The sequence below is a fragment of the Mesoplodon bidens genome, assembly GCF_964165515.1.
Source record: "Mesoplodon bidens genome assembly, chromosome: 2".
NCBI lineage: Eukaryota > Metazoa > Chordata > Mammalia > Artiodactyla > Ziphiidae > Mesoplodon > Mesoplodon bidens.
This window is the reverse complement of record NC_138177.1, coordinates 186,875,595-186,892,403: the sequence shown is the minus strand read 5'-3', so window position 1 is coordinate 186,892,403 and position 16,809 is coordinate 186,875,595. Positions and strand designations below refer to the sequence as shown.

The window sequence follows — 16,809 nt, the reverse complement described above, 5'->3', positions numbered from 1 at the left end:
GGGCTGTGAGCCGGGCACCACGGTGACCTCCCCGAGAGGCCCCATGGGTGCCCTGGCTGCACGGGGGCCTGCAGTCACTCGTGACTTCACATCCCCCATGGGCCCAGTCACTTTACAGAAAAGCCCCCCTAGGGGGCACCCACACTCTTTCCCATCTCAGTCCTGACGGCTGGGGGCCACCAGGGAGTCCTGCTCTCATGAGGCATCTTGGGACAAGCCCCGTTCTCCCAAGGCTAAGGTCCTGAGGGCTGAGGGCTCTCCGCCCTCCCCAGTGCAAGGCAGGGCTCGGCAGCAAGGCTCCCCCCGCGCTGAGGAGCAGGTGAACCTCGGGCCAGCGAGAAGGGCCTGAGTGGTTTATTGACGCTGATCTCAGCGGCCGCCCCTCTCGGCTGCCGGTCAGTCATCGTTCACGTCCTGGCGACCGAGCTCGTGTCCATAAACCACAAACACCCCAGTGGGAACCCCAATGCAGAAAGCAGGAGGCTGGCCACACAGGCCCTGCCGTGGGCCCCGCGGACGTGGACCAGACACCGGAGGAGAAAACGTCAGTCCCCGTGGAGGCTCTGGGGAGGTCAGGCAGCACCCTGCCCATGCTCAGTGGGCACCCCGACGCTCCCCCATTTCCACAGGAACCCAGAGCCGTCCCTCCGCATAGGGCCGAGGCAGGGAACACGGGCTGCTGCCTTGGGGCGGGGGCGGCGGGACGGGACTGCCGGCCAGGGCGGCCCCCAGCAGGTCCAGCGAGACAGCCAGTCCAGGCGGCAGTCACAGGTCAACGTGGCCCCGGGTTGACACGTCCCTGGGGGGCCTTGACCTCCAGCAGCTTCAGGCCAGTGTCAGTCGCAAGGTGGATGAGGACCTGCAGTGCCTGGGGCCCAGGCGGGGTGCAGATGAGGGCAGCGTGCCTCTTGGACTTCTATACAAAATGCTTTCTGCTTAAACACAGAAAAGAGTCAGCAGGAGACCAGACGAATCACTCCTGCAGTGCATGGAAACGGGCAGCTATGGCCGTGCAGGACAGCCCTGCGGGCGCCTGAGCCCAGGGGCCGGTTTGCAGGCCCCAAACTGCCTGTGTGTGGATGCGGCCGGACCCCCCGAAGGCCTCGGCCTCACTGCTCCCAGAGCGGGTGCAGGGGGTCTGCCCACCACGGGCTCCAAGGCGGAGGAGCGCCCGGGTCCTGCAGGTTGTCTCTCCAAGGAGCCTGGACCCCACGCGGCTCAGGGACGGAGGCTGGAGTGATGCCCCGGGTCCGTCACGCTGAGCAGCTGTGCGCGGTGAGCAAGGCCCGCGGGCAGGCGGCTCGCACTCCACATCTGTGGCCGGAGAGGGACGAGCCAGGGCCACGTGCAGGCCTGTCCTGAGGCCTCGCTGGGCAGCGCCCAGCCTTCGTGTGGGCACCCCCTCAGCAGCACGCGGGGCTGTGGCTGGGCCACGGGATCAGACGTTGCTCACCCGGGCCTCCACGGAGGAGACGGCAGTGGGGCCCACATCCCTGTCCGAGGGCCGCTCGCGCCGGACGTAGCGCGGCTTCCGCACTGAAACGGGGTCAGAGACAGGCGGGATCAGAGTGGGGCCTGGGGCGGCAGAGAGGGCCTGAGGCCGCGGGCCTCCCTGGGGCTCCCGGGAGTGGGGCTGGAGCAGCCACCAGGGAGGAAGCCCGCCGGCTCCAGCTCCCGGACACCTGGCGCCCCTCGTCCCGGGAGAGGGCCCGGCTCTCCCAAACACAAAGGCACAGGTCATGTGATGCGCTGTAGGGTGGATGGTATCCCCCCTACTACAAACGCGTGTCCATGTCCTAAGGCCCAGAACCTGCGGGTGCAACCTTACTTGGAAAAATGGTCTCTGCAGATGTGATTATGTGATGGGCCCTAAATCCAGCGACCAGTGGCCTCGGGAGAGGGAGGGAGACACAGAGGGGAGAAGCCAGCTGAAGATGCGGCCCCAAGCCCAGGGACGCCTGGAGCCCCAGAGGCCGGGAGAGGCAGGAAGGACCCGCCCCAGAGCTTCCGGAGGGAGCAGGTGGCCTCCAGAACCGTGAGAGAAGACACTTCTGTTCTCCCGAGCCCCCTGGTTGCATACTTTGTTATGGCCGCCCCAGGAGACTGACGCAGGCACCTTGTGCTTGGACATGGCGCCACTTTGGAGAGATCAGACAAGTGTCTCACTGGACAGGGCAGATCTCGCCTTGACCGAGGGACTTCTCTGTCCCCAAGGAGAAGGATGTCCTCACCTGCCCCCACTCCAGACCTCCACACGGTGGCAGGAACACGGTCTGGGGAAGAGGCAGGTGGCCTGTGTGATGTGACCTCTGTGCTCACAGGGTCACCTGTGACACAGCTACTGCTCAGGAGGGACCACAGGAGGGCCCCGTGCTGGCCACTGGCTCCCTGCTCAGGCAGAGCTGGGACCTGGTGGAGGGCTGAGGGCGGCAGGGGTGACCCCTGACCTGTGTTGGGAACACCCCGCCCCCTCGACAGACACAGCATCTCAGGAATAAAAGGGAAAAGGCACGAAAGCTGTGGTTGATGAAGGGGGGCTTGGCCGGCACCCCTGCAGCGGCCACGGGCCTGGCGTTTTGAAATTCCCACCAGAGACGAGGCATCCCGACAGGGCGAGGGACAGGAAGCACTGACGCACCTGAGGATGGAGGTGGGGGAATCATCGCGGCCTTGAAAAGGGGAAAAGGCACAGTGAGAACTGCAGACGGGATGGCCCCCAGCCCAGACACAAAGACACCCAGACGCACACACACACACACGGGGCCTCAGCCCACCCATCAGGTACTTACAGCTTCGCCAGGCTGCAGGCCGGGGGCTGTAAGGGAGAGCACAGGTGTCACCTGGAGGCCACCCAGCTGCCTCAGCCTGGGGGGGCCCTCAGCCTTGGGGGGGGTCCCTCAGCCTTGGGGCAGGGGTCTCTCAGTCTGGGAGGGACCCTCAGCCTCTGCTGCTGGGCCCTCAGCTTGGGCAGGGGTCCACAGGCCTGAGGTGGGGGTCCATCAGCCTGGGGGCTCCACAAGCCTGCAGAGGGTCCCCGGCTCCAGGCTCACTCCAGTCCCTCACTCCTGTGCCCAGCGGTGCCCTCAGCCTGCCCGGCCCCATCTCCCACCACACGCTGGTGGTCCCGCCAGCGCTCTGGGGCCAGCCGCCCCCACCCCCAGCAGACAAGCCGGCCTGCAGAGTGTCTGCCCCCATCACCCTCCACACTGAGACCCCACGACATCCACCCAGAGCACTCCCAGGACGTGACCGCCCCTCTTATCCTCAGGCCCGAGAGCCACATGACAACCCAGTCCCCTCCAGGGTGCCGCAGATGCGGCCTCGCACCGACACGTGCATCTCGGCCCCAGCCCCGCTCCGTGCCCCCGGGCACACCCCGGCAGGAGGGGTACCTTTGTTTCTTCCATAGAAGACATCAGGCAGCTTACTGGCACGCTTGAGGTAGAAGAATGCGGCCACGGAGAGGATGAGGCCCGAGCTGATGAGAAACGTCCCCAGGAAGAGGGAGGCTGCCACCTGGGGGCCCCCTGCAAGCAAGGTGAGGGCTGCCGGGGTGCACACCTGGGCTCCCGCGTGGGCCAAGGGGTTTACACACAGGGGTGTGGGTCCCCCCTGCACTCAAACTGCCCAGGCCTCAGGTTCCCAGGGGCGTGGGCTGTCAAGACGTTCAGTGATCCTGGCCCCCGAGCCCCCCGTCTCCTCCCTTGACACTCAGTGCAGACTCTGGGGCCCCCACGGCCCTGGCGCGCAGATACACCCCACCTCGCCTCTCTGGAGCTGGTCAGCTGTCACCCGGGGTGGCCCTCCCAGCACCAAGATGCCCGCCGTCTTCACCTCCACAGGTTCAGGCGGGCCGGCGGGTGGATGCCAAGCTGGAGGCTCTGCGTTTAGGTGACCGTGGGAAGCGCCTTTCTGACCCTGACACACAGGCACAAGGCCGGCCACGCTAGAGCCTCAGGAGGGACAGGTTCCAGCTACACTGCCCCAAACTTGCCAACTGGAAGCGGGCTCAACACTGGACTGCAGGGGCCTCATCTGCCACCCTCTGCTGCAAGGCCCAGGCCCACATCACAAGAAGCTGGGGCTGTCTGGGCCCACCCTGCCCCAAACACTGCTGGTCGGCCCACGCCAGCACAAGGCCACTTGCTTCCAGTCCTGAGACTCACAGGGAAGGCCTAACGTGTCCTCTACTGAAGGACCGGGGTCTGGGGGGTCATGACCCCCATCGCAACCCAGTCACCTCAGAAGAGGTGGCTACACCCTGGGGCAGGTCCCGCGCCGTGACTGCAGTGGTCACTGGTGGCCTGGGCACCACACCCCCGCAGCCTGGCCACTCCCTGTGGCTCGGCCAGCATCTCAGGTACGACAGGACGCCTCGCAGCAGGAACAGGCGGGGTACCAGGGCGTCTCCCGTGTCTGCACCTGAGGACCAGGTGGTGTGGAGGGCACGTCTGCCTGCCTGAAGCGTCTACAGTCCCCTCCAAGACCTATGTCCTAGAAGAGCCACCGGGAACGGTGCAAGGGGACCTCAGATGCCCTCCCACCTTGGAGAACTGCACATCCTGAGCTCCCAGGGACCAAGGGGCTGGGGGGCCTCTGAGCCAGGCAAAGGGTTAAGACGTGCAGCCCGTTCAGAGGCACGTGGGGGTCCACACCAAGCGACCCCAGCCGCATCCACCCTTTTAATTAATTAATTAATTTATTTATTTATTTATTTTTTGCCGTGCGCGGGCCTCTCACTGTCGTGGCCTCTCCCGCTGCGGAGCACATGCTCCGGACGCGCAGGCTCAGCGGCCGTGGCTCACAGGCCCAGCCGCTCCGCAGCATGTGGGATCTTCCCGGACCGGGGCATGAACCCGTGTCCCCTGCATCGGCAGGTGGACTCTCAACCACTGTGCCACCAGGGAAGCCCAGCACCCACCCTTTTAAATCAAGCCCAGACCCTGACTTCAAAGCCGGCCGAGCTTCCATACCGTCCGGGGTCCTGCTCCGTGACCAGGGCTGGGTCCCGGTACAGAGCTCTTGGCTGGGGTGGAGCCTGCCCTTGACTGTGGACGTGGCCCTGCCATGGCCAGCACTGGTGATTGGGTCTGCGCTGGGAATGGCTCTGATGGTGCCCCCGTGTCCCCCCAGGACTGGTCCGGTGAGCCGAGAGACTTACCGAAGCTCGGCCGCCCGGGCATCCCTGCGCGCCCCGGGCAGCGACTGCGGGCAGCAGAGCAGTCAGTGCGGCGGCTCCACAGGCCGCCCAGACCCACGTGAGGTCCTGGACCAGGCACAGGGGCCCCGCGGAGGCCCCCTGGGGAGCCAGAGGTGCAGCCCAAGTGTGCCGGAAATGAGACAGGGAGGTGGCCGTGGGGGCAGGGCAGCCCCCAACCCACAGCTGTCCTGGGGGCAAGAGGACTCGGGGAGAGGGCTCCCGGGAGGTGTCCACCGAGGGACAGTGGCCCAGGTGTGGGGATAACGACGAGAACTCCCACCCTTTCCTCCAGAACTTGGAGGAGGTGTGGACTCTTGGTGAGAAGCAGGCAGGGGGAGGGGCGGGGGGACATACAGCCTCTGCACTCGGAGCTGTTGTGAGTTCCGTTCCTGCAGCGGACGCAGCTGACGGTCCCGTCCTCGGCCCAGTGCCCGTAGCAGCCTGTGCCGGGAGACAGGAGGCTCAGCTCAAAGCAAGGCCACGCCAGCCGGCTGCCTTCGGGGAGCGCTATGCTTTGAGTCTGTAAAACCACATTTATTCCAGGACGCTAGTTTACCCACTCTGGAAGCTTGGATGGATTTCAGAACAAGAACCGCCTCCGCGGGAACCGCAGCCAGCCCTCTCTCGCACAGGGATTCCCACCGGCCCCTTGCCAGATGTCTCGGAAAGGGTTGCAGAGGCCCGGATGGGGACCCGAAATCGACAGGTGCCGAGTATACACGCTGAGGGGACCAGAGGCGAGCCCCACCTCCCACGTCCACCAGGAGCTGCAGCGCACTCCCCTCGGCCGCCACGAGGGACAAGGTCCGTCTGCGCCAGTGCGCTGCTGCCCGCCGGCGGCCCAAGCACATTCGAACCGCATTCCTGCCCTGACCAGCACCGCGGCCAGCGGCCTCCCCACAGCCTGCGGCCCGCCCTGGAGCTGGGAGTGGTCCAGCTCTTGCCAGCCAGCGGTCTGCAGACAGTCCACCTTGCCAACTGCGCCCTTTAAGGGCAGAAATTGTGTCTTACGCCTTTATTCCTTCTCAACACCCCGGCACGTAGCACGGGCTGAGAGAACGTACTGGAGAAATACTGGTTGCAGGTGCTGGAGGCCAGCACAGACTTGACCAGCACGCAGTCTACACACCAACGGGTCCCCTCCGAGGAAGGCCTTCCTGCTGTGACGCCAAGCAGATGGCAGGGTCTGAAGAGTGATGGGGGCGGACGGGCTGAGCGCCGTGCCAGGAGGCCACGCCAGACCCAACGTGGAATCGTACAAGTGTCAGGAACAGGCCTTCGTCTCTCGTGAGAACAGGGCTTCTCTTCCGAGGTAGTTGCGCTCCTTCCCTTCACTCGGCATTTCTTGGGAGGGGCTGACCTCTGGGGGGCTGCTCGAGGAGGCCTAGGAGCACGGGGTCCTGGGTACAGACCTGTCGCCAAGGCAACGATTCTCCCGAGAGCTCCCTCCGCCAGCCCCAGGGTACCTGGGCTCCCTGGTGAAGCTGCCAGGGCTGCCGGCCACAAGCAGGCCCTGCGCTGTGTGTGCAGAGACAAAGCACAGCTGCGGGCAGGACCAGTAACCAGATCTAAGGAGCGAAGGGTGACTTTGCTGAGCCTTAAAGCCCCGTGAAAAACAGCCCAGGGCCTGGCTCACTGGGTTCCCTGCCTTGCCCAGTGAGTAAGGAAGGTCAGCGCCTGGCAGGGCCAGGAACCTCAGGATGTGGGGACCTCAAGAAGAGGGGAATTCACCCAAACCTATAGGTACTGCAGGCAAAGTCTGGTGCTGAGTCCTTGGCTTGGCTTCCTGGACTCAAGAGGCCCTGTGAAAAGGCCAGCAAAGCAGACTTAAAAAGGGCCTATGTGGTCAGTCGCTGTTGTGGCTAAATTTCCTTAAACAATCAGGCCAAGTTTAGTGAGGCCAGGCTTATTTTTAAGACAATTAGTGTCACTGTGATTCTCTTTGGTAGAAAGGGGGATGGCTGCAGAGAGAAGTGACCTTTCAGTAGGAAACTATGATCTGCCTGTTGGAGCAGATTCCAGTCCTGCTCATCTGGGCCTTGAGGCCCAGCCACCTGTAAACTGGACCGGGTGCTGAAATCTCCCAGTCTCCCTCACTGTCTGGCTCTGACTCTCCATACTATCGTTTCCGCTTCTCTCCCCACCTTCTGACTTGGAATCACAAGGACCAAAACTGCTGTTTCCCAAAGCCCTGCAAACTTATGTGAACTTCGGGCAGTCACCTTGACAGGTTGCGGCAATGGCGGGCCACGGGGAAAGTTCCTGAGAGACCAGGGCTGCGTCGAGGGTCTCCACGCTGCCCCCTCCCCACCTACTGCCCACACACAGAGGCCTCACGGGTGGGGGCCCACCCACAATCCTCCTCCTGAACCGAGTCTGATGGGACGGCCTGTCCCAGGACTGAGGGTCAGTGAGACACGGGAGCTGGTGCTTATCTGGTTCTTTTCTGCTTGTTCCATCTGTTTCCTCTCCCCTTTGCCGACCTCCTATCCCACAACTTCTAACCCAAATCTCTCCACGGCTACCAACTTGGCTTTTTTTTTTTTTTTTTTTTTCTTTTGCGGTATGCGGGCCTCTCACTGTTGTGGCCTCTCCCGTTGCGGAGCACAGGCTCCGGATGCGCAGGCCCAGCGGCCATGGCTCACGGGCCCAGCCGCTCCGTGGCATATGGGATCCTCCCAGACCGGGGCACGAACCCGTATCCCCTGCATCGGCAGGCGGACTCTCAACCACTGCGCCACCAGGGAGGCCCCACCAACTTGGCTTTTAATACGTGAAACTTTCTGAAGGTAAAGTTTCCAGTGGGGAGGGGACGAACCCCATATGGGAGCTGCCCCCGCCCCCAGCCAGGAGGAGACGGGAGTCGGGCGACCGTGTTACAGTCACCCCCGTCCTCCTCAGCCGCCCCAGTGTTTCAGCCACTTGCCCACAATCGCCTCCCTGTTCAACCTGATGTGTAAGCGCCGAGATTCTGCCACTTACTTGGGACTCCACTTCCTCTCGTGTCCCGTAAAACTTGTACACGTTTCTGTACTTTGCTGCTCCTGTCTTACGTCAGCTTATCTCAGGCCAGCTGAAGCTCCCTGCGAGGGAACAGGCAGTCCTACCTGCCCCCACCCCGCAGGCCTGGAGCCACCGTGTCCTCCTGGGGTCCTGCCCCCACCTCCCAGGACGAGGCCCCATCAGCCTTGCTGCCTCTGCCCACACCTCTGGCCCCTCCTTCCCGAGGCCATCTAAGCTGGCTTATGCCAAAGCTCACCTGGGCCGCACAGGCTAGTGCCTGGGCAGGTGGCGTTGGTGTCCACCACGTCCACACAACACTTGGGCTGCTGGCCCTAGAGGGGAGATAGTGGTGAGTTTCCAGACCCTGCGGCCGGGCAGCTTGTGCGGGCCAGGCCCAGGGCGGTATCCGCAGAGGGGCTCCCAGCAAGCTCACCCCAACACCTGGGGCTCTGGCCTCTTGTAGTCAGCGTCCGGTGACTTGTGCCTCGCTGACCCAGAGCAAGGTGAGGACGCACGGCCACACCGCACGGACGCTCCCTGGGACAGTACTTGGTGTCCAGCGAGCGTTTGGTGACTGAACCAACAACCGAAGGGTTGGGCTGGGACCTGCCAGGGCACATTCCGTGGCACCTGGACTCCCAAAGGCAGGAATCCCTCAGGGGATCCCTCGGGGCCCACCCAGAGATTCAGCTGGGGGTGGGCTGGAGCAGCCTGGTGGGCAGGGGGTGGTCCTCTCCTCCACTGCCCACCCACCCTCCCCTTGGGGCCTCCCTGCAGCCCTTTCTTTTCTCACGAGGGTCTCCTGGGTCATGGGAAGAGCCGCCACCTCTTGCCTTGCGGGCCACAGGTGGGCACAGGGCAGGCATTTCAACCGTGGAGTTATATTTATATTAGTCGCCACTTGCAGCTGGTGGCTTTGAAAATCAAATGATGAAGCTGCTAAGAAAGGAAGCACATGTGTTTCTGGGCAGTGGTGAAACAGGAAGATGAATCCAGGCCCCCTTGGCCTCCCTAGTGAGAGGCCTGTGCGGCCCTCACAGGGTGTCTGCCCGCGCGCCCGAGCGAACAGCCCACGTTCCTGGACGCGTCTGTGATGCTTCTGCAAGTCTACAGGCACCTCCATCGGGGGTCCAGCTCGGCCCCCACAAAGGGAAGCCCAGGCCCACGCGCAGGAGTGGGCGCTGCGGGCACTGCACTCACAGACTGGGTGGCGGCAGGGGCCTCGGGGGGCGTCCGGGCAGCTCCGCTCCGTGTGCTCATACCAGCCGAGCTGGTTTCCCAAGACTGGCACACCGTGATTTGCAAGGGGCACCTCAGGGGAGGAATGGTGGGCGCGTCCTGGACTCCAGGGGGCCGAGGCCAAGCCCGAGAGGGATGCCTGGCCGTCCTGTCCCACCCAACCCAGCAGGGGCAGAGTGGCTGGAAGGCTCACCATCCTGGAGGACAAGCAGCTGCGTGTGTGCAGACATGGCCGGGCACCTCCAGAAACCACAGCCTGGCACACCTGTGTCACCGGCTTGGGAGAGCCATGACCTGGCCGAGTCTGAGCCTGAAGTGGGCGTCTCTGTCCGCCCCACTAGCTGTGGCCAGTGCCAGTGGGGGCAGCTCTGTGGAGACCCTATTTCAGCTCCAGAAAGAGGTCTAGTTGGGCAGAGGGAAAGGAGGTTCTAGCAGGCAGAGTGGAGCGGGTGCCGGGGCGGGGCTGTGCGTCTGCTGCCCGCCCAGAGGCACAGGCTCCTCTGACCCTGGCAGTGGGCACAGCCAGCATCTCGGGGGCCGGGACAAGGGTGGCACCTAAAGGTGGAAGGGCGAGCCCCTGGGTGAAGAGCCCACGAGCCATGTGACGGGTGCTCACCGCACTTCCTGAGGATCTACTGGCAACTTCCACCAGGAGGCTGGCCAGGAGGACGGCGCGCTGGAGCGCCATGTCCCGGAGCTCAGGGTCTGCGAGAGAGAGGGGTGCTGTGTGGCCACAGGCGACGCCTGGCAGGGCAGGGCACCGGGCGGGGGCCAGGGCGTAGGATGCTTACCTGGCCCTCCTGGAGCCCGGCAGACCCTCGGTCCGGGGCCTGCAAATCGAGGTGGACAGGTGAGGCCGTGCTGCTGGTCAAGCACAGCCAAACCACGCCTGGGGCTCGGGGTCCAACTGGACTTTTCATCAGGAACCCCCACGGCTCAGCCCACCCGGACCAGGATCCGACGGACTCACTCCCTCCTCCACCAGTTTCCCACCGTTCGCTGCTGCTTCCGGGAAGAAGGACTGAGCAGAGGGGGTCTGGGTGAGCCAGTCCTGCCCCCGAGCTCGGACAGCCCTCCCACCCGCCATCTCATCCTGTCCTCATAAGACCCAAATTCGATTTCCAGTATTTTCACCCAGAGACGGAATGGCAAGGGTGCCTCTGGGGCGGCCAGGCTGGCCAGAGGCCCTCGGTCTTACAGTTTTGTGCCATTTGCCCTGTTGTCATCGTGGAAGGGTGTGTGAAAAACATCCAGCTGGGGCAATAAAAGCCATGACACAGGCAGTACTGGGTACAGGTGCTTCTGGCAGGGTGATGGATCCAGCGAGCAAACAGACAAAATACCACCACAGACTGCAAGTAAACTTCCTGACACTAAAAGCACATGAAACGTGCCAGCCCACGTGATTCAGTGCTCACGGTGCCACACTTCTAACGTAACCGGGGAAACACACCAGCCTGCACAACCCCGGAAGTAATCGTTAGTCGGGTTTTTATTCTGAAAGGTGGGAACCACAATTATAATCTGTGCCAAACACATAAAAGTCACCTCTAAAAAGACTTTTTTCTTAACAAAAACAGCTGCAGGGTGGAGCTGCACGTGAGGGGGACTGGTTCAGGTTCCAGAGAGGGCGCACTTGGGGCTGGGGGACGAGAAGCCCCTCCGGCCACTGGCCCAGGGCCTGGGGGTCCCGGGCTGGGGTCTGTCCTGCCATTCGTTCTGTGCTGCCTTCAGTCCAGGCTGATGGAGCAGACGCTGCCCCGCTCCACCCCACGTCAAGTCCCCCCATTAAAAACACCTGCTCTTGGGCTTCCTTGGTGGTGCAGTGGTTGAGAGTCTGCCTGCCGATGCAGGGGACATGGGTTCGTGCCCCGGGCCGGGAAGATCCCACATGCCGCGGAGCGGCTGGGCCCGTGAGCCATGGCCTCTGAGCCTGCGCATCCGGAGCCTGTGCTCCGCAACGGGAGAGGCCACAGCAGTGAGAGGCCCATGTACCGCAAAAAAAAAACCAAAACCAAAAACAAAAAGAACACCTCCTCTTCCCTGCGGCACCATCCCCTTTCTAGAACGTGAAATCCCCTCAGGTGGCAACTACTGTTGCCATGTCACAGCTGCATTGACACCTTTGATTCAGGAATCAGGTCTCAGTTGACACCTCTGTCTGCTAGTCAGTGGACACGACTGAGCACAGTGTCCACACCGCCCGGCCAAGCCCGGCCGCTGCACGTGGACTGTGTCTTCTGGAATTTCAGGAGAACGGACCACACTGTCCACGCACCTTGTGTCGGGCTCCTGCCCTTTAGCATGGCCACAGCGATCTTCAGATTCCTCCGTACTTTGCCCTCTCGTGGCTGAGTGGCATCCATTGCAAGGACACTTCCCTTGCCCACTGCCTGCTGATGGCCATGTGGCTGTTTCCACATTTTAGTGGCTGTTTCCACATTTTAGTGGCTGTTTCCACATTTTAGTGGCTAACGCTGCTGGGGATGTTCTTGGGCCCGTTCCTGCACAGTCGCTTGCTTTCCTTCCTCTTGGGTAAATACTTGGAAGCACCAGGTCAAGGGAGCTCTCTGGGAAGCTGCCCTGCTGTTCTCGGGCAGCAGCTCTGTGTGCAGTCCCAGCTGCCCTGGGCGGCTCACCTGCTCTGGCCCTGCCAGCTAGTGGCCTTGCACCGGTGGGCGGGCAGCGGTTCTCCTGCTGTTCCAACCTGCGCTTCCCTGGTAACTAGCGATAGTCAGCACCTCTGTCCTGCTTGTCAGCCATTCACACATCTTACATCTCTCATAATGTGTCTATTCACATCTTTGGGCCACGTTGTTCGGCTGGGTCATCTGTCTATTATTATGTGCTAACTCTTCATGTATTTTGTCAGATATATGTACTGTAAATATTTTCTCCCATTTTGTGACTTGTCTTTCATTTTCTAATGGGTATCTTTAGAAGAACAAATGTTTTCATTTTGATAAAATCGAATGCATCCATTTTTTTCTTTTATGGTTCTTGCTTTTTGCATCCTAAGAAATCTCTGCCTTGACCTCAGGGTCATAAGGATTTCCTGTGTTTTCTCTGAGTTACTTTTGTGTCATGGTGTGAAGTAAAGATCAAGTTCATTTTTCTTCCCTATGTATATCCAGTTGTTGTAGCACCATGTGTTAAAAAGACTTTCCTTTTCATATTAAATTATCTTGACATCTTTGCTGAAAATCAATTGTCTGTGTGTGGGTCTACTTCTGGACTTTCTATTCTGTTCCATTCATCTGTGTGTCACCAGTACCACACAGTCTCAACTACCGAAGATTTACAGAAAGTCTGAAGTCAGGTAGAGTGAAGCCCAGCTTTGTGTAATTGCTTTGGCAAATCCAGGTCACCCGCATTTCCATGTTTTAGAATCATCTTGTCAATTACTACAAAAAGCCCTCCGGAATCTTGACTGGGATAACTGACATTTTAACAATATTGAGTCTTCTAATCTACAAACGTGCTCTCTCTCCATTTCTTCCAGTTGTCTTTGTTTATTTTTTAAAATATTTATTTATTTATTTGGCTGCGCCGGGTCTTAGTTGAGGCATGCGGGATCTTGTTTTAGTTGCAGCATGTGGGACTAATTCCCTGACCAAGAATTGAACCCGGGCCCCCTGCACTGGGAGCACAGAGTCTTAGCCACTGGACCACCAGGGAAGTCCCTTCAAGTTGTCTTTAATTTCTCTCAGCAATGTTCTGTGGCTTTCAGTGAAGAGGCGCTCTTACACATCTTTTGTTAAACATATTACTAAATATTTTGTCTTTAGGTATTATTGTAAATATAATTAAATCTCTAACTTATTTCTTTTTTTTTTTTTTTTTTTTTTTTTTGCGGTACACGGGCCTCTCACTGTTGTGGCCTCTCCCATTGCGGAGCACAGGCTCCGGACGCGCAGGCTCAGCGGCCATGGCTCACGGGTCCAGCGACTCTGCGGCATGTGGGATCTTCCCGGACCGAGGCACGAACCCATGTCCCCTGCATCGGCAGGCAGACTCTCAACCACTGCGCCACCAGGGAAGCCCTCTAATTTCTTTTTTCTTTTTTTTTTTGAACACTTGAATGACCTTTAATGTGCTTAGAACAAATCACTTTACAAAAAGCATGAACACTTTTTAAAACATAGCTTTGGGGACTTCTCTGGTGGCGCAGTAGTTAAGAATCCGCCTGCCAATGCAGGGGACACGGGTTCGAGCCCTGGTCTGGGAAGATCCCACATGCCGTGGAGCAACTAAGCCCGTGAGCCGCAACTGCTGAGCCCGCATGCTGCAACTACTGAAGCCCACACGCCTAGAGCCCGTGCTCCGCAACAAGAGAAGCTACCGCAATGAGAAGCCCATGCATCACAACAAAGAGTAGCCCCCGCTCGCCACAACTAGAGAGAAAGCCCGCACAGCAATGAAGACCCAACACAGCCAAAAATAAATTAATTAATTTTTTTAAAAAGTAACTTTGGGGCTTCCCTGGTGGCACAGTGGTTGAGAGTCTGCCTGCCAATGCAGGGGACACAGGTTTGAGCCCTGGTCTGGGAAGATCCCACATGCCGCGGAGCGACTAGCCCCGTGAGCCACAATTACTGAGCCTGCGCGTCTGGAGCCTGTGCTCCACAACAAGAGAGGCCGCGATAGCGAGAGGCATGCGCGCCGCGATGAGGAGTGGCCCCCGCTTGCGGCAACTAGAGAAAGCCCTCGCACAGAAACAAAGAGCCAACACAGCCATAAATAAATAAATAAATAAATAAAAATTTTAAAAAAAAAGTAACTTTGGCCACTACACAAATTAAAATAATAACAACACAGTCGCATGGTCTGATCCTCTAAACTGGACTTTAGGAATCTCTGAGCCTAGGTATGTTTCTACAGATTTGAATGTTGCTCTGAGAACAGGTGCTCAAAGACGAGTTCCCTCTGTCAATCTCCACAGTTTTCCAAGGTCAAGCTACCTGTGAACCCATCTGCAACCTCACTCCTTAAAAGTGTCCTATGAAATAAACCAGCAGGAAGTATTGGGCAGAAACTGATTCCCAGGAGACATACGGATAAGCAAGTCAAACATTAAACATTCTATTTGAAAGAGAATAAAAGCAAAGAAAGATGCACCAATACACATCATTCAAGGAACAGAAGTTTCTACTAAAAGGCAAAAGTTGCACAGCAGCAGTTACAACTTTTAATGGTATTTTGTTACACTGAAAGACATATCCTGCCATCTATCTTGCAGAGAAACTTTCAAGAGGGGTCATGCCTAATCTATCCCATAAACTTAAAAATGGCCAAATTGGAAACTCACCAAGTCGTTTTAGGGATGAGAAGCAGGGCCACAGGCGTTAGGTGCCATCGCTTATGGCCGTCGGGAGTCAGCGTTTTGTTCACTAGCCCCCGGCTGAAGCACTCTGTCCTTTACTAAAGGACTTCATCCTCTTGCTAAAAACCCGCGCCATCAAATGTCCCCCTGTTCTAACCACAAAGTGGTCTGCAATGTAAGCCACCCGCTCCTTTGTTTTCCTTGAGGCCAGATTATCACCGGCCAGGACTTCTGTATAAGGACCTTCCCCACGCTTGAAGTGGTATATTAGTCAACCGCAGGCCAGGCTCTTTAACGTTTTCTCTGTTGGGATTACTTCTCTGCCCCGGATGAGCAGCTGCTCCGCACCCCTTGGGCTGGGCAGCCCCGGATGTGCTAACTGTCCTAACAGAGGTATGTCCACAGGGTAACCCGAGCCAGTGCTGACTGTCATGGTGACGTGACATCAGAAAGTTTGAAAAGCAGAGTGGGAACTGCAAACCCACGTGAACGGTTCAGGTTAAAACAGTCAAGTTCAGAGTAATACTGGCAGACAGGGGAGGAAAAGAGCATGCGAAAAAATGGTCTAATTCACCTGCGTGAGTCGATCACACTTGGTAAGGCGGTGCGACTAGAAGTGAAGAACGGAGAGGAACACTGAGGGGAAAGGGACCGCAATGGGAAGCAACGGTTAACTCAAGGTCAGAGGGACAGAAGCACCTCAGTCTGTGCTCCTGCAAAATATACACAGTGATCTGCTAACTGTCATGCTTCATACGGTGTGTGTTGCCTCTGGAGTCCTTAGGAGGAGGCGGTGAAGGGCCCAGCATTTCGGAGGTTTACCGGGGTCATTTCCAGCTCTGTAGCCCCAGCTCTCAGACAGCGGCCGTCTGATTCTACTATGTCTTGTCCTCCTCTTGAACTTTGTCCACTTGTCCCGCTTCTGGTGGCCCCTTCTCCTTCTTGCTTTCATTCAGCGTGGCTGGTGCGGACCACTGCCAGCTCCTCGCAGCAGCAGCACCCCACCCCCACCGGCCGCTGCCCCCCGGGGACTGAGCCGTTCACTCACTCGCAGTTCCCCTTTTCCAGGCTCCCAGGGGCTGCCGTGGCCTCTAATTGCATTTCATACCAGTTGGCTGTTAGTATACAAAAATACAAGTAAAATTTGCATATTAACCTTGAGTTCTGAGATTTTGCTGAATTCACTTAATAGTTCTAGCAGTTTTTCACAGATTTCTTAGTGTCTTCTATATAATCATGTCCTATGCAAATAAATACAGCTGTACTTTTACTTTTCTTAGAAACTTGTTTTAGGGCACAGCAGTTGGTCTTTGTTAGAGAATATGCACTTAGAAGGAATTTGTGTTCTGCTTCTGATGGGTGTGGCTTTCCACAAATATCAATCAGGTCAAGATGCCTGGGAGCACTGTTCAGATCCTCTATGTCTTTACTGATTTCTTTAGGTCTTTTGTTCTAATAACTGGTGAGAGAAAGATGCTAAAATTGCCTACTATGATTGCTTATTACTCCCTTTATTGGGTGCATTCATAATTGATGTTTTCCTGATAAAACAACCTCTTTATCATTAGAATTTCCTCGTTCTCTTTAGTAATACTCCATATTATGGATCTACTTTATCTGATATTAATATAGCCACTCCAGCCTTCTTACGCTATTTGTATACATACACATTTTGCATTCACTTATTTTCAACCTGTATTTTTGATACTTAAAGTGAATCTCCCATAGACAGCATGTAGTAGGGTCTTGCTTATTTACCCCTTCTGATCATCTCTACCTTTTAAGTGGAGAGTTTAGTCCATTAACATTTAATGTAATTATCACTGTGGTTAGATGTAGGGCTACCATTTTATTACTTTTCTACTTATTCCTTGGTTTTAATACATAAAAGACTTAATTTGTTTAGAGCAGTTTTGGTTTCACAGCTAAACTGAGCAGGAAGTAAGAGAATTCCCATACACCCCCTGCCCCCACACAAGCAGAGCCTCCCCCACTGTCAACATCCTGCCCCAGACAGGTACTCTGATGAACCTACACTGACACA

The 16,809-nt window shown here is 57.9% G+C and overlaps 1 protein-coding gene across 2 annotated transcripts in view; it reads right to left on the bottom strand.

Moving 5' to 3' along the window:
* Positions 1-339: 339 nt before the first annotated feature.
* The window catches only part of LOC308612166 (uncharacterized protein C1orf159 homolog), a 29,200-nt gene continuing 12,730 nt past the window's right edge, over positions 340-16,809 (bottom strand). The window contains exons 2-11 of one of the 2 annotated variants that reach the window (XM_081224501.1): positions 10,234-10,272; positions 10,059-10,147; positions 8,460-8,535; positions 5,162-5,641; positions 3,393-3,527; positions 2,790-2,815; positions 2,639-2,669; positions 2,117-2,273; positions 1,454-1,536; positions 340-1,314 (exon numbers count right to left, since the gene is read on the bottom strand). In XM_081224501.1, the coding sequence (XP_081080627.1) occupies positions 974-1,314; positions 1,454-1,536; positions 2,117-2,273; positions 2,639-2,669; positions 2,790-2,815; positions 3,393-3,527; positions 5,162-5,641; positions 8,460-8,535; positions 10,059-10,130 (1,401 nt within the window). In that variant the 5' untranslated portion in view covers positions 10,131-10,147; positions 10,234-10,272 and the 3' untranslated portion in view covers positions 340-973. The remainder of the gene's footprint in view (positions 1,315-1,453; positions 1,537-2,116; positions 2,274-2,638; positions 2,670-2,789; positions 2,816-3,392; positions 3,528-5,161; positions 5,642-8,459; positions 8,536-10,058; positions 10,148-10,233; positions 10,273-16,809) is intronic. The other variant, XM_081224502.1, reaches the window with a different exon arrangement.